This window comes from Calypte anna, chromosome 2 (assembly GCF_003957555.1).
Source record: "Calypte anna isolate BGI_N300 chromosome 2, bCalAnn1_v1.p, whole genome shotgun sequence".
NCBI lineage: Eukaryota > Metazoa > Chordata > Aves > Apodiformes > Trochilidae > Calypte > Calypte anna.
The window spans coordinates 103,616,114-103,637,486 of record NC_044245.1 but is presented as its reverse complement, the minus strand read 5'-3'; the positions used below and the strand labels follow the sequence as shown (position 1 = coordinate 103,637,486).

Below are 21,373 nucleotides of genomic sequence, written 5' to 3'. Positions count from 1 at the left end.
AACCAGTGAAGCATTAGGTGAGATACTGCTTTATTTTCTTTCACCAGGGGGAAAACTCCTTTTAACATTGTTAAAGCATATAGAGGAATCCTGTGTAAGATAGTACCCTTCACCTTAGTCACTGTGAAAACAAGACATGGTTTTGTCTATAATAGTTTGTTCCAGCATCTGGAAGGGAAAAATCACTTAATTGACTTCCACAGTATGAGGCTTTGCTCGTTAATGCCAAAAAAATTGGGGATCAAAGGCACATAATAAAATTAAGGTATATTTTGTAATTAATAGTATTTGCAAAGTCATGATGAATTTCTCAAGTGTTGATTCTGAATTTTAAAAATTTTTTTAAAAAATTGAAATATTTTCTGAAATATTTTCAGAGGTGTTTCTGTACGTTGTAGTGATCCTCTGGGAAGAGAGAAAATACTTGATTTAAAACCTGTTAGGTCTGAAGTTTCTTCTGTACAGAGAGCAGTCTTACTACACACAGCCAAATCACTTAAATTAACATTTGTAGTAAAATTTTATAGTTAACAGCTATAAGTAGGTTTTATTCCAAGTTTCTGGTTATTGTATTAAGACAGACAGTTTATGATTCTTCTTTACCTTGAGCAAAATTGGGAATTAATGTTTTTTTTATTCTTAGCAAGAAGCCTTTAACTTATACTATGTTACTCTGTGGAATTTTCGTAATCTTTTCTGTTTAAGTTCAATACCTGTCCTTTTAATTGTCTTTACAGTTATCTGAGGCTCAAAGTCTGAGATGTTACAATGTTGTCTGTGTATTCTAACTTTTTAATTCCCTGAACTGTATTTGGAGGAGTTTTATGGTAAAACTAGTCTTTGGTTTCCACAACACCCCATTTTTAAAATATTTAATCCTTAAAGATGTGTCTTACCTTCCTTCTTCTCCCATGGGATTGCTATAATCAGTAGATTAATTTTCTGTTTTTCTTAAGTAACAGAATCTTTAACAAGCTTTAAGACTATTTGTTTGCAACAAAAGTAAAATAATACAGCTTCTTTCTAGAAGAAATAATTAGTAGCTGTACTTGGATCTTTCTATTTCTTGGTGCTCATCAGATAGTTATATGAGTAGCTTTCAAACATAAAATTATCTTAATTTTGTAGAGCTACAGCTAAGACAAGGTGAATTGTTTCTTGTGAGGTTTGCTTGCTGTCATGAACCTTAAAAATATGTTCATAGCCTACAGCTGAAAACAGCAGGGAATCCAATGCAACACAAACTTTGTAAAACAAACAATGACAGGAAACCAGAGTATTTGAAGCAAAGTTCAGACTTTGGGATGTTTCTTCCCCCCCACTCCCCCCTCAAAGAAAAGAAAAAAAGAAACAAAAAATTGAGGCTGAAAATATGTTTTGTTCCAAATCCATTATGAGGTGTTTAGAAAGGTGGCCTGTTCTGAGTATCTGAGCTGTACCCTCTTTCACTTAATTTAAATGATCAATTGGTAGGTTGACAGGTTACATGAAGCTCCATATTGTAGGTTTTATAGAGTAATTCACTAAAATTGTTCTGTACTTTCCAAGTACTTGAATCTGATATGCAAGTAGGAGAACTTGAATATGAAATTAACTATTTGTTTAACTTCTGAAATGGAAAGAAATACAAATGTGCAAAGCATATGTTTTCAGTTTTCATAAAATGAGATATGCTTTACATCCAAGAAGAGGAAAGTCAGTTAGTTGCTTCTTATAAAAATTCTGCTTGCTTGTAAGATCTAGGACCAGATTTGGCCGTAAGAATAGGAATTGATAAAGCAATTAATAATTGATAAAACTATTGGTAATAATTGATAAAACTATTAATGCTACAGTGTTCTGAGTAGTGTGACCTATGAGAAACAGGGAGACTTCTTCCATTTTATTCCACTAGGTAGACATGTTCCTTTGAAAATTAAGCTAGTCTTTTGAAAATGATACTCATCAGTTCTAGGAAAGAACATGTGAAAAAGGAAAGAACAGCAAACCCAAGTAACTGAATTGATACAAAAGATGGTACAAAACTGCAGAGACTTTTCTGCCTTTCCGGAGATCTGAGTTAGTGCCTGGGTGCAAGCAAATGTGTTTAAATGTAGATCATCTATTTAAGTATAAGCAAATGCATGGATCAGAATTGCTTGATGGAAGATACTTTTAATTCTGAGGTTTGAATTGGTGCCATATGTTGAAGTGATTTCCAAGGTAATTCAGTTTACATATTTAGATATCATGCTTGAATTTTTCCTTACATATATTTGGGCTAAACTTGAACATAGTTTCCTGCTTGACTGAAATATCTAATATATTAATTAAATGTTTTTATTTAGGCTGAAAACACACTCCTCAGTGGAAATAATAAACGTAAAAGTGATTTCTTGCAAGCCTGGACAAAGCTGTACTAAAAGTTGCTGTTTTCTTCTTTGAACCAATGTAGTCCAATTGGTAATTTCTCCAGAGAATTGAAGAATGCCTTTGGGGCAATGTTTTGTTGTTCACATTAGTTAAGTACTGCCTATTTTTTCCCCGTAATCTCAGTAAACCAAATCAGTGGGTACTGCTTAAGTGAGTGGTGAGGGAGTTTGGTAGCTGAGAGCATTCACTTTTCCTTTCTTCCCACACAAATTGTACCCTTTGGGACAGCTGTGCTCTTAGGGGGACAGTAATATCCATCCTGATTATTACTCTTTCCTATTTCTGCTTCAGTACAGCAACCCAGCTTTCTTTAGCAAATTCAGGTGGATTGAGTTTGGGGTCCTTTGTCCTGAGGGTGGGAATGTTTTGCAATGTTAGCTGGGCATCTGGTAACAGGAATTGAAGCAGCAAGGCTGCAACATTGTGTTGCGGGTTAGCTCTGGCAGGCAACTTCTTGCTTGCTCTCCCTTAGTAGGATGGGGGAGAAAACTCATGGGCTGAGATGAGGACAATTTAATGGGTAAAGCAAAAACTGTGTGCACAAGCAAAGCAAAACAAGGAATAAATCACAGCTTCCCACTGGCAGAAAAGGTGTTCAGCCATCTCCAGGAAGGCAAGGGCTCCATCATGTGAAACCATTAAGAAGATAAATGTCCTAATTCCAAACATCCCCCACTCCCTCCCTCTTTCTTTCAGCTTTTATTGCTTAGAATGACCCAGATGGCATGGGCTACCCCTCCAGTCAGCTGGGGTCAGCTGTCCCAGCTCTGTCCCCTCCCAGCTTCTTGTGCACCCCCAGCCAGCTCACTGGCTCACTGGCACTGGCTCACTGGCACTGCAGTCAGCAAATGCTAGAACATCCCTGTGTTACCAACAGTGTTTTGGTCACAAATCTAAAACATAGCAGCTGCTTTGAAGGAAATTAACCTTATTCCAGACCAAACCAGTATACCTTGGAAAACTGTAATACATTTAAATTAAGTTTTTATATGGGTCAGGAATGGATTAATTGTCTATCGTAAATATTGTGTGGATTTGGTTTTGAACTTTGTATTTTTTTTCGTACTGCTTCAGGTAACGACCAGTGAGGACATGATGGATAGTGGCCCTCCATTTTCATTTTTCAAAACACGTTAAATAAAATTAGATACATCACAGTTGTGAAAGTTTTAAGTTGAATTATATCATCTGGCTAAAATAGCTTTTCAGGAATATGAGTACCGCTGATGGTTTGTTAGGGTGGTTTTTATATTTTAGTGGGGTTTTGGAGTTGGTTTTTTGGGGGGGAGGAGTTTCCTTTTTTGTTTAATGTAGGGTTGTTTGTTTGGTTTTTTTAGTTTCTGTTGCTATTGCTGTTAGATTCCACAGTCTTCATTTTATACTAAACTTGTTTGTGAGTTGGGTCATGTCTTCTGATCCTCCTGGTCAGCAAGGGAAATACACATCAGCTTTAGTCTTGAACGCATCTTTCATTGAAATAGCAGTCTTTGACTTTTTCATTTTGTATGGAGAGCCCAAAGATATTTGTGTTGTTCCATTCTGGTCTTCTTGTATTTCCTTTCCACCTTTCCAGCCTGCCTGTTTCCGTGGCTGGGATTTGCTTTTTTTTTTTTTTTTTTCTTCAGTGGAAAGACTAGAGGAAAATATAATTTTCCTCTAACTAGCACTAGGTAATCAAGAAGGAGGTGACCTAATCTGTGCTTGAAAAAAAGAAGGGAAAAAAAAAAAGGCCCCTTTTCATCTCCTACAGAGGCACCAAATGCCTTTTTTGCTTGCAGGGCTCCTTATCCTACATATGGAGGATCAGCAGATATGCACCTTCTCAAAGAAGATATTGGTAAGACTTTTCTTTCTGTCTAACACAGAATTAAGAAACCCTTCTGGAGATTAAGAAAACATTGTCACTATGTTCAATTACAGTTAGCCTTGAAACACTGATCTCATATATCCTGTGCCAATATTAATGAGGATTGTCTGAGATGTCAGGAATGCTTAACTGCCGTCTACACATGCAGAATTTGCTTAGGAAGTAAAAGTATCCTTGTTCTTTATTGTCACAGTTTAGAAAACGGAGTTTAAATAGAGTAACACATTTTTCTGCCTGCAACCCTGCATTTTTTAAAATATTGCTCTGAAAAATATTTTTCTTCAGTTCCGAGAGTCAAACCACTTATGTCTTTTTCTAGTTGTGACAAGCCAACAGTTTACTCTCTAGTACTCAGTATCAGATGTTTGCTGAGAAGTTTTTGTGCCCTCCTCCAATAATTTCTAATTTTAAGTATTTACTCTCTTATGTGGTGCATAAGATGGTCTTGGATTTGTGTTTGTTGTTTCATTGGGTTTGGTTTTTTTTCCTCCTTCCCTCTCTATTAGGAAGGACTGGCAACCTTTATTGCAGTGTTATTGTTTGGGACCACTTTTTTGCTCTTGATGCATGCCCTTTCTGCTCTTGCTTGTGCAATGACATCATGTTAAAAAGAGCTATATTGTGTAGATGTTTTTTTAAAGTACAAAAATGCATTCTTCATAATTCCTGAACTTATTATGCATGTCTTTTGTTTTGTTTTGTTGTTGTAGTCTGCAATGGGTGTACAAAGCTGCTTTTTTCTTTTCTGTCTGAAGCATTATGTCCTGTTATGTGGCTTTGAAATGGTGCTTCAGTTGTACAAAAAGGCTATCTTTACTACCCTCAGGTCACTGTACAGTATTTGATAAAAACTATAGTTAGCATAATACAGAGTTCAAAAGATTGCTTTAGATACTGGAGTGTGTGTTTTCTGGTATTCACATAACAGGTTTTTAATATTAACTTTGTGTGTAGCTCATTGATACAACTGAATGTATATAGATTAGTAGTATCAGTGAAATCCTTAAGATACAAAAAACAACAAAAAATTCCCCCCCAGACCCACTGGTACCAGCAGCATTCAAGAAAGTCAAACTGTAAAATACTATATGGCAGTACTGTTCCAGGGAAATAGTCTGTTCCTGGGGACTTGTAAAACAGCATATGTATTTACAAGGCAAGATGGGATGAGCTAAGGAGCCTAAGTTTTGATGACTTCCTACATAGCTAGGCGGGTTTTTTTTGTTTGGTTGGGTTTTGTTGGGTATTTTGTCTTGAGATTTTTGGTAGTAAACTAGTAGGTATTTTTTAATAGCTTTAGCTTCTTGATTGAACAGAAATTGTTCCACGAGACTTACTGAAGTACTGATGTGATAAATATTTTAAGAGTTGTTTTATGTAGCTGATCTTCTAATTTACATGTCTTAATTTTTTGAAGAGTACTCCAAGAATCAAAGTACGCTTCCTCATCACTTATCCTACCCTGGTTACCAGGGGTATGTTCTCCATCTTCACAATAGGAATTACTAAATTCCGTTCAATTGGTTAATCTTAAAATAATTGCCATACGTAATCCTTCCTGCTGAACTTCCTTTCAAATCTTTCATGTATAAACCTTTGAAATGCAGTATATTTTGGTGGCCAGATGGGTACTTTGTTTTGAACTATATTTCTGGTTTAAGGGAGGTAAAATAAAATGTGATGGATTCAATTCAGTTTTTACATTTTTAGAAACCTCATCTTATTCTGATTTTGCAAATCTAACCTTGGGCTTCATCTTTCCTCTTTCCTTCAGAAATTTAGTGTACTCCTGTTTCTCCTTCTGTATAAGTAAGAAGGTATAAACTGATTATGATTAAACCAATTACTTCTCAGATTTAGCTTCTTTCTTTTGGTTGAGGTCCATAAATGTGCCCTTAAAGAGAAATTCAACACTGAGTTTGCCTGGCTGGTTATACCTTTAGTCTCTTCTTCAAAAGAAACTGATGCATGCATTCTAGATTTCACTAATAATTAGTTGAAATAAGTTGCTTTTATGTGGAGAACTGAGCTCTTAGAAGTACTTAAACACATATTTGAAGGTGGAAGGAGTAAGAAAAGATTTGTAAACACTTTTGCCCTGTTGCAGAATGCTTTTTTCTCTAAAGTAAGTTTTCTAGGCTTTTACTATGAGTATTTTCAGCTCTTAGAAAACAATATTAAGTTCAGGTTATCTGTTTTATTTCAAATGGTGAACTTTAAATTTGTGCACACAGATCAACTTCCTTTTAAAAAACACCACCAAGTCTTCTTTTTCTTCTATTACTTATGATATATGTTAGAATAGAATAAAAGTGACATTTGCTGCTGCTTATATAAACTCAATTTCCCAATGTAATTAAAGAAAAAAAATCAATTGAGTATTAACCCATAACTTGAAACATGCCTTCTTGGCAAGATACTTCCATCTAACTGATATTCTTTTGCTCTTTGCAAAAGGCACTCCCTGCACCTGACACTTCATTATTTATTAGACACAGACTCCTTAATCTGAGCACACTTGGATATCAATAACAGTTTTAATGTATAAATTGCAAAAGAATAGGTACTGAGTCGTGCTGTTAAGTAGATAATGGTTGGTTATAGTGTAGGAGTATCACCTTAAAGGTCATGAGTCATGAGTAAAATGATATAATCCTCCATTTGTATTGTAGCTGCTATGCAGTGTCTGAAAAATAAAAGTTATGAACCCTGTGCAATTAAAGTGTCATGTCAGACATCATGTTAGCTGTTTCCAGTGAAGACTTAAGTCCTGAGAGTATATTAGGTAAGGCTTTTAATCAATGGAGAGAGGGATAGAAAATCATAATGCTACTTGGTTGCCTTGAAATACTTGATTTTTGTAAAAAAAAAGAAGTAATCAGCTGTTGCAGATAAGTTGCTAATCTTAAATATTATTTCTGCAACTATTTTATATAATATCCTTCCAAACATTCAGTAAATGGCTCACCCTTGGCCCGCCTAAAGCAACTCACAACAGAAAAACAAGCTGTAGCAGAACTTTAGGGAGAAACAGAAAGTGTGGGGCTGGATGTGGGGATTTTCTTTGTGGAAGAGGATTATATTTACAGCAAATATGGTAATGAAGGAAGAATTCTCTGTTCTTTGTATTTCATAAAATGAAAATCACTTGCTCAAAACTAATGGGAGGAGCTAATTTTAATTTTGGGTAAAGTTTATTCTGTGATTGATGCCTGTGCCTTTTGAGGCTGTGTGGGTTTTTAAAAGATAGACTTCTAAATTCTGTATTTATTTTCCCCTGTTTCACTCCTTTGTTTTAGCCTCTGTGTTGAATTTCCAGAAGAGATATAAAAGGCATGTCTGATTAGACGAAAGTTCAGTTGAACTTTATTTATTGTGCTTGCCATTGACAAATACTTTTTTTTTTTTTTTTCCTTTACTAGGATGCAGGACAAAAAAGATTTGGTGCTATTTCCTGTAATATTTGTGGAATGCTTTACACTGTGTCAAATCCAGAGGATGAAACTCAACATCTGCTCTTTCATAACCAGTTCATAAGTGCTGTAAAATATGTGGTAAGAAAACCTTATCTTTTTAAAGGCACAATAATTATCTTTTATTTGAAGTGTTACTAATGAGAATTTGTTACACAAATAATCCACTTTGGGAAATAATTGGTTTTAAGAGCTGAGGTAGATAGGTTATATGTAATACATAAAAACATTTAGTAGGATAGTGGTGTGTTTGTACATTGTCTTTGTATTCTTTCTGTTAAAATTCCTTAATCTTGGGGGAGGGTGCAGGTGTGATAGGAAGACAAATGGATATCATTGTTCTGAAAATGCTAAATATGTGTTCCAGTACAACTGGTGTTTGCAGTGGTTGGCTTGACAGTCAGCTAAAGAGCTGACTGTACTCTTTCTGTAATTGTGCAATCTTAGATGACTTCTAAATTACTTTTTCTCAATTTTCTCAATTGAAGAGAAACTGGCTTGGAATCCAGCTGATAAAAGTTCATAGTATATTGAAACTTTACTGAATTTATAGTGTGATTGTAATCTTTAATTATAAAGTCCAAAGTACTATTCCAGAACTTTATTATTCTTGCTGTATCCAAGTATATATGTCATATTAAAGCTCAGATTTCAAAAATCTTCTGCAATTTAAATACATTGTAAAATCAGCTACTTCACACTAGCTGGTGTTACAAGACTTACAGGAAATACCTGTTCACATGTCTGAAATCCAGAATAGAACCCACAAAGTCTATTTTATCACACATGTTACCTTCAGTACTCTACACTCGAGTAGATAAGACCTCCAGGATAACTGAACTGAGGCCACCAATTCATTTCATGTAGGTGCTAAGTGACTGCTGCGCTACTCTTAAGTCTCAGGCTCAGTTTTATCCCATTATATAAAGCTGTATCTTTCAGACACATAAAGTGTCTGAAACCATATGGTAAATAGTTTTGGTATTCTGTTTTTTTTTTTTCTGAATAATCCAGACATCCTGAAAGATCTCTACTGATGCACATCAGCTACGTTGTAGGGAGAGACTGAGCAGAAAGTTCGGTGGAACGCAGCAGATTATAATAGCAGCCTATAATTCATTTCCCCATTTTGTTCCTGTTTGTCCTTTTCATAGAATCATAGAATGTTAGGGGTTGAAGGGGTCCTCCAGGGATCATCGAGTCCAACCCCTCAGCCAAAGCAGGATCATCTAGGGCAGGTCATACAGAAACACATCCCCAGATGGGTCTTGAAAGTATTCAGAGAAGGAGACTCCACAAGCTCTCTGGGCAGCCTGTTTCAGTGCTCTGTCACCCTTATAGTGAAAAAGATTTTCTTCACATTTAGTTGGAGCTTTTTGTGTTGCAGTTTGTGTCTGTTACCCTTTGTCCTGTCACAGGGCACCACTGAAAAAGAGGCTGGCCTCTTCTTATTGACGCCCACCCTTCAGATATTTTTAACATTCATAAGATCCCCTCTAAGTCTTCTCCAGACTAAGCAGCCCAAAGTCTCTCAGCCTTTCTTCATATGACAGATGTTCCAGTCCCCTGACCATCCTCTTAGCCCTCCATGGATTCCGTAGTGTATCTCTGTCCCTCTTGGACTGAGGATGATACTTCAGATGTTCTCTCACTAGGGCAGAGTAGAGGAGGAGGACAACTTACTGTCCACCAGGGCTCCAAGGTCCTTCTCCAGGAATCTGCTTTCCAGCAGGTCAGCCCCTAATCTGTGGTGTGTCACGTCTCCCCCCTCTGCCAGGTACTCAAGTATTTTCACATCTTGAATGTTACCAAAGTTGTAAACATTATTTACAGAAGATGCTGTTAGCTCCTGTGGGCAGAAGCTGTCAGAGGAGTTGAATAGTTACTTTAAGCTACTATGTTCAGATGTAGGTGGGAAGCTGCACTGAGGTCGAAATATTTTGAAGGTTGAAAGAGCTGATAGTTCTTAGTTCTGTGTATGTCCAGAGTAACAACATGATTAACACAAAAATGAAAGAGCAGACTGTCTTAAACCAGTTGTAACTATATAAAGTTAGGTATGCTTTTAATTTGAGAGAAACTTTCCCTATTGTTTTCTCAGTTGCTAGGCACATTTTTAGAACTTCACACAATGTGTACTCAAGCAAATTATTTGTATTGTCAGTTCAGTGACCTAACATTTCTATCTCTTGAGATCTTTTAAGACTCTAGTTATGTGTTGTGGCACTGCAGGCAGCTGTAGAGCAATGATTTAGATGGTTATTCTGTAACGGAAACTGCAGAGTAAGAGACAAAGGGAAGGGTTGTACAAGTCTTTACTTCCTCCCTGATCCTGATTTTTGGTATAACAATTTGGTTACACTGTTTTCTGCATCAGAAATACCTTTTGCTGTGCTAAATAGTTAAGTCTTAAACACCAGTCGTTTGACTCAGAGTCAGCGGTTTTTGGTTGACTGTATTGTCTGTGACAGAAACATCCTCACCTCCTCCTAGGAAATAATTTGAATTTTAGATGAGCCTTCTTGCCAGTGGATTAGTACACCAAGTACTAATTCTTTGTACCAAGACTTAATTCTTAGTCATCCAGAAATACCAGAAGAATCATTGCTACCCTGTTTTTCTAGGAGGTTTCTAGTGGGGATTTTTGGGAAGATGGCTTGGAGGTGCAATATACTTTGTTTCTGGATATTGTATTTAATTACTATATTGAAACTATAACTACCTTTCCCTGAAAGTGTTAACTAGACAGTAATATATTGGGATTTTAAAAAATTGTACTAGAGAAAGTGTTCATAACTTCTTGGTTAGACTTTCTGGTCCATTTCATTTTGATGATCTTGGTATGTTACTTTATTAGCTCTCCAGATACTGCAGAGCTATGTATTTGGCATTATTATTGATTTGAAGGCCATTTTAAGGCACCTTAGAAGCATTTTTCATTCTCATGATTCACATTCTTCATGCTGTATGTTGCAGACCCAGTCTGAGTTGAGAATACTTTTTCCAGTTTTTCTCCTTTTTGAGTGTCTTGTTGCATTCCTAGTATTTTTATTGATCCATTTCCCAGAATCACAAAAATATACTTTATCGTGCTAGACCATCTTCCTGCAAACTGTGAAAATGGACTTTATTCTCTTGCCCGCCTGCATGCAGCTGTGTTACGGGTTTTTAAAAGTAGCAAGTAGCCAGAAGGTAGTTTGCATGTAAAAAATATTTACCATCTGCAACAAAATATAATCTGTTTTGGGTGTTTTTAAGCCTCTCTTGTTTCTATTAGTAGAAAAAGTCTTTTTAGGTGTCTTGTAATTCCATAATACTCTGAGAAGTAGGACAGGCTAACAAGGAGGTGATACTGAGGTACTTGATTTGTCATGGATGGCTGATAGAGACAGTAAGGCAATTTTTCCCTTTTTATGGAGAGTGAAAGTTTGGCAAATTTAATGATACTTTCTGTATTTGAGAACAGAAGATTGGCAGGGACTGACGGCAGCTTTCTGAAGGGTCCCGTTTGCTGTTAAAAGGAGTGTGCAGATTTAACTGAGTAAGAAGCTATGGTGGTCAGGGATAGTACTGGAGCAGGAATAGGTTAGTGTGAGAGGTGTTCCCTACAGCAGACACGTCTAAGAATCTGTCTCACTATCCCTCTGGTTTCAGACATCTGAAAGTCTCTAGAAAAAATACACTTCTCTAGCACGTGTGCATGTTGAGCAATGTCATAGTCATCAAGTGTTAACTGCAGTGGGATGGATATCTTTATGGGATGCCTATGTGGTTCAGTTTTATAAAGTCCTCTAGCTATGGTACCACACAATATAAATTATCTATACTCTCTGTGATACCACTTGGTGTCAAATGAATATTTCTGCATTTTTTTTTCTAAGAGCAAGACATTTATTTTAATTATATTTTTAAGTAGCAAAGCCAAATGCTTAAGGTAGGAAATGCCTGTGGATTCAGGCACCTTAAGTGCCTGAGTGCAATTAATGTGTTTTCAAGCACATTCTCTTAGTTAATATCTGGAGATGAAGAAAGTGGAAGAAGTTGTTATTTGGGTTAATGTCTAATTTGAGAAGGGTTATGTAGCTATTCTGTAATTGCATCCAAGCCTGTCTGTGAGGTTGTTATGATTTTCAGATTAAAGCAACAAAAAAGCAACATTTGACTTCATGGAACCTAAGGCTAATAGAATATCAGGACTGAAGATGATGGTGAACCTCATGTCATTATAAAAAGATTTCATGGTTGTCTTACTTTGCATTAAGTCCAAAACAATGCACAGTAGAAAACTTAAACTTTTCAAATGAAGTTCTAACCACTATCTGTTTTCTGTAAAAATCTTAGTTTTAAGAGAGGGTAGAATTGAATAGTTACATCAAAGGGTCTTGGTATATTCTACAGTCAAAACTTTATTCTCCATATTACACTTGTGTGACAGAGGGGCAAAATATCTGTAACTTGAAGAAGGAGGCAGAATATCTATAACTTAATGAAGAAGTCAGGAAGAAGGCAGTAGGTCATTTCTCTGTGACAAATTATCAAGGGTAGAGGGCACAAAATTTAATACTTAACTTGATTATTGAGGGAAATTTTCAAAAGTGTTAAACATTAAGAATTATATAGTATTGACCACATTTTCTCACTGCCTCAATGTATTTGAGGAAAAAATGGTTCCGGAAAAAAACACCACCAATTTCCTTATATTTGTAGTCATTTGAGAATTAAAGAATACAGACAAACCCAAACTGACACATGTATATAAAAATACCAGATCTGCTCTCTCATTTCCTACTTTTACATCAAAACTTTCAAAGCATGAGGAAATTTGTTGGAAACAGTCTATTTTGTTTTCCCACTTCCTCTTTTAAAGGCAAGCCTACATCAGATACCTTAAACTATAGGCACAGCATAGGTCATGTGAAGCTGAATGCAGAGCATTTCAGCTACAGTACTATTAATGTTGGAACCATCTTTCCAACTATATTCTACATAATTTATTACATACCTGTATCCTATTTATACATTAATAATTATATTATTATAATTTATATTTATAATATTAAAATTTTATGTTATACATTAATATTTATACATGTATGTATGTATGCATAATGTATACATTTATCAAATGCACCCTCAGCAAGTTTGCTGACGACACCAAGCTGTGTGGTGAAGTAAAGGTGCTGGAGGTCAGGGATGGCATCCGGAGGGACCCTGGCAGGCTTGAGAGGTGGGCTCATGTAAACTGCATGAAATTCAAGAAGGCCAAGAGCAAGGTTCTGCACCTGGGTCAAGACAATCCCATGCAAAAATACAGGCTGGGAGGAGAAAGGATTGAGGGCAGCCCTGAGGAGAAGGACTTGGGGGTGGTGGTGGAGCAGAAGCTCAACAGGAGCCATCAGTCTGCACTTGCAGCTCAGGAAACCAACAGGGCCCTGGGCTGCATCGAAAGAATCAGAGCCAGCAGGTCGAGGGAGGGGATTCTCCCCCTCTGCTCTGCTCTTGTGAGACCCTACCTGGAGTGCTGTGTCCAGGTCTGGGATCCACAGCATAAGGAGGGCACAGACCTCCTGGAACGTGTCCAGAGGAGAGCCCCTAAAATGATCAGAGGGCTGGAGCACCTCCCTGTGAAGACAGGATGAGGAAGTTGGGGTTGTTCAGCCTGGAGAAAAGGAGGCTCTGAGGTGACTTTCCAATATCTGAAGGGGGCCTTCAAGAAAGCTGGGATAGGGATTTTTCCACAGGTGTGTAAGTCATCCAGAGGACAAGGGGCAATGGTTTCAAACTTGAAGAGGGGAGATTTAGATTCAACATTAGGGAAAAATTCTTTTATTTGAAGGTGATGAGATGCTGGGACAGGCTGCCCTCCTCCCTGGAAGTGCTGAAAGCCAGGCTGGATGGGGCCTTGAGCAATCTGGTTTAGTGGGAGGTGTCCCTGCCCGTGCAGGGGGGGTTGGAACTTGATGATCTTTAGGGTCCCTTCCAACCCAAACCATTGTATGATTCTGTGAATAACCAGAGAAAGCAATGTACTGCTCAGTGTAGTTGTAATTACTCTCTGTACTGTTTTGTGGTGTGGTAGCAACTGCTTATCTGTTTTGCACTGTTTCTTTTGTAAATCTATTGCCATTGCACCTTAACAGGCAAGCAGAAGCAATCTGTAGTCTTTGAATTGGGAGGGAAAGTTAGAAGTGGTTTTTAGCACTTTTAATTTGCATTAGACCTGCAGTGTTCTGGATGCTGTAAACAGTAAGAGTTTCCAAACTCATTGCATTTATTTGCTGAGTGATGGTTACAGTTTGTTTCAAGTAGACTATAGAAAGCTTTTACAAGGCAAATAGGTAACCAAAAGGCTGCAAAAGACAAAAACCAGAGAGAGGATGGTGTTTGTGGTTGGAGAGTAGTAATCCTTGCCTGAAATTTTTAACATCTTTTCTAACAGTCTCAAAAGGCATCTCAAAATGCCACACACTGCACTTTACTGCTTACCTGAATATTGTGATCATTTTGTTCAGACCATGATACATATTTTCAAAGCAGATCTTCAGTTGTATTGGTACTTAGTGCAGCTGCTACTAAGAAGAAAAGCAGACAGGGTTGAAATGGTGTCTGTATTGCAACCATTGCCATGCTGGGTGCTAAACTCATACATTAATAGTTGCAGGGCTACCAGCAAGTAGATGATTTAACTACTCTCTTCATGTCTTGTTTGGGATAAGGGAGTAAAATCATAATGATTAAAGTGAGATACAGATCAAGCATTATAACACTTAAATTTGTCTTTTTTTTTTGGTGGTAGTATATATGGCATTCATTCTAGTGCCAAGTTCCATTGTTTGGTCTTCAGTTGAACATTATTTTATGGAAAGGTACAGATTTCAATGAGAATTATTCCATCAATATTGTTTCTTCAAAGGCTTTTTTATTTAAAGTTGCTTTGAGTAAGACTTGTAGATCAGCCTTTTCAGTGGCTGTAATTACTTCTGCATTCAGTATTTTTAGGTCCCATCAAAGCAACTTGAGTTCTATTATCTGCCAGTCCCATCTTACTAGATTTAAGTGGCTTTTTTGTTTTGTTTTTTTCCATGCAGGTACTGCTCATTATTCACCACGAGTGTGGATCTGAAGAAGAGTTAATTACCTCTATTTTTTTGAGTATGTTTATACTTCAGATACACACAACGTAGCCTCCTTCCCCATTAGATTCTTAGAAGGTAGTTATAAAATTTTTTCTAGTATCCTTCTTGTGGCTTTAACAGTTATGATCAGTAAAAAAACTATTCCTTACATTTTGGGCAACTGCATGCCAATCAGTTCACTTAGAACCTCCTGGAGGTCTTTCGCATGCCAAACTTTAAAACTGAGTGTGTATTTGTGGAGGTAACTATGTTAAAAAGAAAGATTTTATTAAAACTTAGGGTTTTTCCCATTCATTGAACTTTGGAAAATAAGTATTCTGTAGGTTTGGAAATCAGTTATGTAAGCTGAGCTTGCTACTTCTTTTTTAAATTCAGTTTGTACTGCGGTCCTGGGGAAAAAAAATCTAGTTGGGAAATTATAACTTTCACAAATTGTCTCTAGATATAGTTAGGCTATTGTATAAATAAGATTATATTGCATCTGTTGTGCTCATTTTTAAAAGCTAGCTGAAGCTTTCTTCTCTAATAAAACAGCTGCTCAGTAGTGTGAAATCACTGCATAAGTTCAGTGTCTAGAGCAATAACATACAATTTCTGTTTGTAAAAGTACATTTTGTGTATGGTTTAGATAAGTGTTTGTTTTATTTAGGGTTGGAAAAAGGAGAGAATTTTGGCCGAATATCCTGATGGAAAGATAATAATGGTTCTTCCCGATGACCCAAAGTATGCACTTAAAAAGGTATGGTGAAAAGGACTGGACTTGTATATCTTAACTTGGTTGATATTTTAATACAGGTAATGAGAATGTTCAGAGCAAGTTTGAATGATTTATGTGTGAGCTCTCAAAGGTGAACTCAAAACTGCAGTGACTCTGTAGCTTTTTTCACAAACAGGCCAAGCATTTCACTGAGGCACTGCTGTTCTCATTATAGAGTGGATGGGTCTGAGCAGGAGGAAAAGGCAGGGGTGTGAAGAACACCAACTGATGTTTACATTTTTTTAAAATATACTTGCCGAATGCCTGCCAGATATTTTATGTAATATGAAATTCCCTACTGTATTTAAACAAACTGAAATGTATTGATGTTATTCTACAGCATGAATACTCCACCATTCTCTTAAATGATTTATGGGTAAAAACAGATTTCGTAGAAAATTTGCCACAAAGTCATCTGGTCTATTCACATATCCAAAGCAGGATCAGCTCTCATTATAATGCATCTGACGGCTTTCTAAAACTTCTACCATGGGAAGTTTTTCTGACCTCTTCAAGCTCTGTTACAATGCTTTGATATCTATAACAGTAGGAAATTTTCCCTAAATGTCCAGCAGAATCTCCATACTGCAACTTAAGCTCATTAGTGTAAGTCATACTGCCATAGATATAGAAAGCACCTTTCTCTTATCTCTCTGCAACAGCTTTTTCATGCCTGAACAAACTACTTGTTTAACCTTAAGGAGATTGATGGGATGTGCTGAATTTTAGTTAGTTTACTCATAAATAATTTCTTACATAGCTCTGATCATTGTCATACTCTGTATTATTTCCATTTGTGCTATGCCTGTCATGTCTTTTGAAACTTAATCCAAAAATGGCTGCCAATACACTAGTGGAGACTTCGAGCAGTAGGGTACTTTGGTGTCTTGTAGGTTAGCCTGTGTTCATGTATCTTTATTTGTCATCATATTTGTTTCTTCAGTAGCATGGTGTTGATTCTGTTTAGCTGGGAATTTGCTGTGACCCATAGGTACTTGTTTACAGTACCACTGTGACAGGATCACAGAATGCTTGAGGTTGGAAAGGACCTCAAGAACTTGAACTGATGCTCAAGACAGTTCTTACTGCTGGCATGACCTTCCTGGGCTTTCTTAGACTAAGACAGAATTTTTAAGTTATTGAGTGGAAAAGAAACTACAAGTTTCTCTTTACAGTATTTAATGTAGATAAGTTCATTTATTAAGGCTTTTTTCTCTGCTGGTATTATCTTAATTTTAGTATATTTGTTGCATACTCATGTTTTACTAAACTGGCCAAAGAGAAGATGACTTCAAATATATATGTGAGGCAAAGGAAAGAAAGACTGCAGCAAATGAAGTCATTTAGGATAGAGGTCTCTGTAGTTCTGTGTGGTTAAATTTGAGAGAATCCACAGCTGTCTCAACTGTGGATGAATGACTTCAAGAATGATCACTTAGTGTTTCAATTTGGCTTATTGGACTTGCATTAACAGAGGGGTACCTGAAGGTTAGATGAGAAAGTAGAAAGTAACTGTTATCAGACATTCTAGAAGTTACTTCTAAAGATTTTTTTAAACACAATTTTCATTTGATTGTCATTAACTTGACATATTCACAGCACCCGTAATTCTAGTTTTCTTTTACTCGTGTAAGTACAACATACTTTAAAGAAGCTTGAGCTGTTCAAGGCACCGTGTAGGAAAGGCCACTTTATTTCTGTCTCACATGGGAGGACAGAGGGATGACAGAAGCTGTTTCAGTGCCTGGTTGTAGATACAAGAATCCCCCAGTAAAATCTCAGCTTATGCATAAGCTTTTGTTTACATTCATGTGGGAGTTCATATATTTCTTCTAACTTTGCCAATATCAAGAAAGATTATACAAATATAGTTTCAGTCACCCTTTGCACAGCTAATGGAAGAGCAGAAAGCTTGAGGAAAGGGACCACAGTTACTCAGTTTTTTACAACAAATGCATGTTTTCTAGCCAGCTTGGCACTTTGCTTGCTATCATCTGCTCAAAAAATCAATAGTTCTTTCAAGATTTAAAAAAATAACAAACAGAAAATGTTCAGCTAAGCTAGTCTGACTTTCTTTTGGCATTGCTATAATTTGCTTCTAGAATATCAGACTCCACATTTTGATTGTATGTATTCTTTCTGTTATCATTTGACTAATTGAAGTTTGGACTTACTGAAAGCTGACTTAGAGGTCTCTTCCTATTTCCAGCCAAGTATTATTTAAAGATCATTTATGCATACTGATCTGTTACATTTTACTTAGGGTAGTTTTAACTTCTGGAATAGCTTTCAGTGTTTCAGATACTTGAGTGCATTTTTGCAAATATGTTTTTATACAAATGAATATTTACCTCTGTTTCTTAACCAGCATTTAAACTTGTTTCGACAGGTCGAAGAAATTAGAGAAATGGTAGACAATGACTTGGGATTTCAGCAAGCTCCACTCATGTGTTACTCTAGAACTAAAACTCTACTTTTTATTTCTAATGACAAAAAAGTTATCGGCTGTTTAATTGCAGAACATATCCAGTGGGTAAGTGACTGAACTGGAGAATGGCAATCTGTGTCAGTGCTTAGTGACTGTGTTCTTCAGACATTCTGAAACTATAGGATTGTCTGAGAGTTTAGGTATAACGATTTAGCAGTTAGAAGTCTGTGTAATCCTTTCCCACACAGGGAAGAGACTTCTGGTGATAAATCATTCTGAAATGTAGCTTCTCATTTTTGTATCATTGACATGCAACTGAGACACGTGTGTGGTACCATACTTGGCTCAGACCTGATCATCTAATAACTTACTGCAGTCAAAGGGTGGAATTTTTGTTCCTCTGCTCTTTTTGGTCCCTCTTGCTGGTTGACAGCATCTTCAGCTCCGTGCCTGGCACAAATCCAGAGTGGGTGAAGAAGTGGGTGCCCTGTAGGATTGATTTGAATCACTGAGGGGTCAGACAACTGTCCAGGGAATAGAAACAAAGTGCAGAACTGTGCAATGGAGAGCAGGACAAGAAGTTGTGTTGCCATTTGCAGTACTAAAAACTGACATCAGAACTTCGTTGCATATTCTGTGTTCCCTTGCAAACTGTGGTGCAGCAGACAAGAAGCAAAACAATCTTAGTCAAAGTCAGAGAAGTTGATGCAAACACTTTAATACAGGTGGTAATAGGAAATGGATTGCTTGCTGCTTTTATTTGAAGTTGAATAGTCTTTAGAGGGATTTTTGGCTTAATCACTTGTTCCAATTTTCAAAACTGTTAAAGAGAAATGAAATAAGGCAGAAATAGACACTCTTTTTGGGAAGGCATTTTAGCAAGCAAGGATGTTTAACTGAAATAAATTACACAGGAATTATTTTGTCCAGTCATGAGTGATGCTTTTATAAAGTGACACATTTTTTTCATCACCTGCAGGGCTACAGAGTTATAGAAGAGAAGGTTCCAGAAATCAGTTCAGAAAATGAGAAAGTCATATTTGAAAGACAGAAGGCGTGGTGCTGTTCAACTTCTCCAGAACCTGCTATCTGTGGGATCAGTCGGATATGGGTGTTCAGCATGATGCGCAGGAAGAAGATCGCTTCTCGCATGATAGAGTGTCTTAGGTAACATTAAAAAAGTTCCTCTGTTACATGTGTTTTAGATAGAACTCAGTCCAAGGCATTTATTGCTTTGTGCACCTCAAGCTTGTATTTTGAAGCTGCTGGTGATATTGGGGATGTAGATTTGAGCACAGTTTACAGTTCCAGTATTATGTGGAGTTCAATAAGTAACATCAGTATTCTGCAGCAGCTTGTCTTGAACAGAAATCTTGCTGCTGAGTGCAGTTGTGGTCACTCAGCCTAGCAAGCTGCCACTGGGCTTGGGTAAATTCCTCTGAGGTGATGATGAGGGAAGGAAGTGAGACTGTCTTTGGTTGAAGTGGGAGTTTACCCAAGTGTTAAGGACTGTGACCTAGTCATTGGCCAAGTGTCCATTTCTTAGAGGTAGAAAGGGGGAGAGAACGGAGATGAGTCCACCCAAATATTTGATATATTCTCATGATACCAGCTGTACTTTAATTTTTTTTGCCTCATGTCACTGGGCCTTATATTTTCAATTTCTGTGGAGTGTTTGTAGCTACTGATAAGTGTATTCAGATGAATGTTAGGTGCTAGATTCATAAAAGGACTCAAACATCTGTGCTACTGTTTAGATAAATGTTAAAAATGTGGAATCTCCAGACCTTAAATTTCTTCCAGTGACATTTCCTAGGAGTTTATCAGCCTGTTCTGAGTTATGCCAAGAGTTACTTTAACCCCACTACTGCTGGGCTGTCAGGTTTGTGCTAGGTGTCTGGCTAGCTTCGTCTTGTTGGAGTTTGTGGCACAGGGACTCCTGTGTCTGGCAGTCCTTGCCCTCTTGAGTATTTGGAGCTCCCAGCAAAGCTGTTCTGCTCTGCAGAATGCATCTTGTGTGGCTGGTGGAGCAAGTTCTTGTTGGATCACATTCTGTCTGAACTATCAACTGTAAAGCTGTTTCCAGATAAGCATATTAACTTGATGATTTGGTTTTATTTTTGGCTGCTTTTTAATTGTGTACTCAGTGGTTTCCTAGAAACTGTTTCTAAAGGAAAGATTTCTTCCCCAAAGCAATGCTGGAGTTGCTCTTTCAGTTAGAGCTCTCAAGAATCTTTAGAATCTCTTTAATGGTTTGTTGAAGCCAGCAAAAATAGGACTCAGTTTGCCTCTTGGCTGTGTGCTGCATCTCACCTTTTCCAGTCCTTGGGTCATGTTTGGCCTTCCATTAGCTCATTGCTATGTTGGCAGAAAACAGACTCGTAGGAAGAGCTAAGGTGCCCAGATGAGTTGTGGGAAGCTCTGATGAACTCTAGAGCTGGCATGAACCAGGGAGCCAGAAAGATACCAAAGGCAAAGAGTGAGATTTTCTTCTGCATGTCAGTAAGCAGTTACATCTGCTCAGCTGCCAGTGAAACCTCAACATAAATGTCTTTTGTAGCAAAAGGTTTGAGTGGGATAAATCCTGACTTCAAAGAGCTGAAGGCATCCTGTCAGACTTGTAAATCCATTTTGAGAATGTCTGCCCTGCTTCACATGAGCTTTCACAGCTGACCTGCAGTCACAAAAACCCAGTCAGACAAACCTTGGAGTCTTGCAAAATCATTTTCCTGAGTACACTAACCAGAGGGAATAAAGTTGGTAACAGTTAAAAAGGATCTTGTTCCTGCTGGCTTTTCCTCAAAATTTATTGGAGATGTCCATATGATCAAAGTTTATACTTGCTCTGCAAATACATGTAAGCTTATTTTATGGGAAATTAAAAAATTGTTTTTAATGGGAGATTTTTCTGTTTCCAAGAATAAGTGTTATTTCCTCCTTCCCCTGATCTAAGTCTTAAAGCCTGAGATCAGTTTTTTAAATTTGCTCACCCAGACATCCAGAAAAGTACAGTGGGATCCCTTGATTCCCTCCTCTTCAAATAAGAATAAAACATGGATGAAATATTTTCATGAAGAAATTAAGCAAATGGGATTTTCCTTTTCACATCATTATTACTAAAAGTGTATTACTTAGAATCCTGCCTTAAGGTTGTGTTCTTAGATGTCCTAAAGTAACCCAAGATGTGCTCTCATAATGTCCACTGTGTTTTTTCAAATCAGGAACTTGAACTTCCATCAGGTCCTTCAGCCCCTCTCTGGGCACCCTCACTTTTTTGTCGCTTATGTTTTCATTTCTACT

General features: G+C 37.2%; 1 protein-coding gene across 3 annotated transcripts in view; it reads left to right on the top strand.

Moving 5' to 3' along the window:
• ESCO1 (establishment of sister chromatid cohesion N-acetyltransferase 1) overlaps positions 1 to 21,373 on the top strand; it is a 34,825-nt gene that overhangs the window by 12,119 nt on the left and 1,333 nt on the right. For all 3 annotated transcript variants that reach the window (XM_030444076.1, XM_008497593.2, XM_030444074.1), the window contains 4 exons: positions 7,702 to 7,833; positions 15,538 to 15,627; positions 18,035 to 18,178; positions 19,053 to 19,240. In XM_030444076.1, the coding sequence (XP_030299936.1) occupies positions 7,702 to 7,833; positions 15,538 to 15,627; positions 18,035 to 18,178; positions 19,053 to 19,240 (554 nt within the window). The remainder of the gene's footprint in view (positions 1 to 7,701; positions 7,834 to 15,537; positions 15,628 to 18,034; positions 18,179 to 19,052; positions 19,241 to 21,373) is intronic.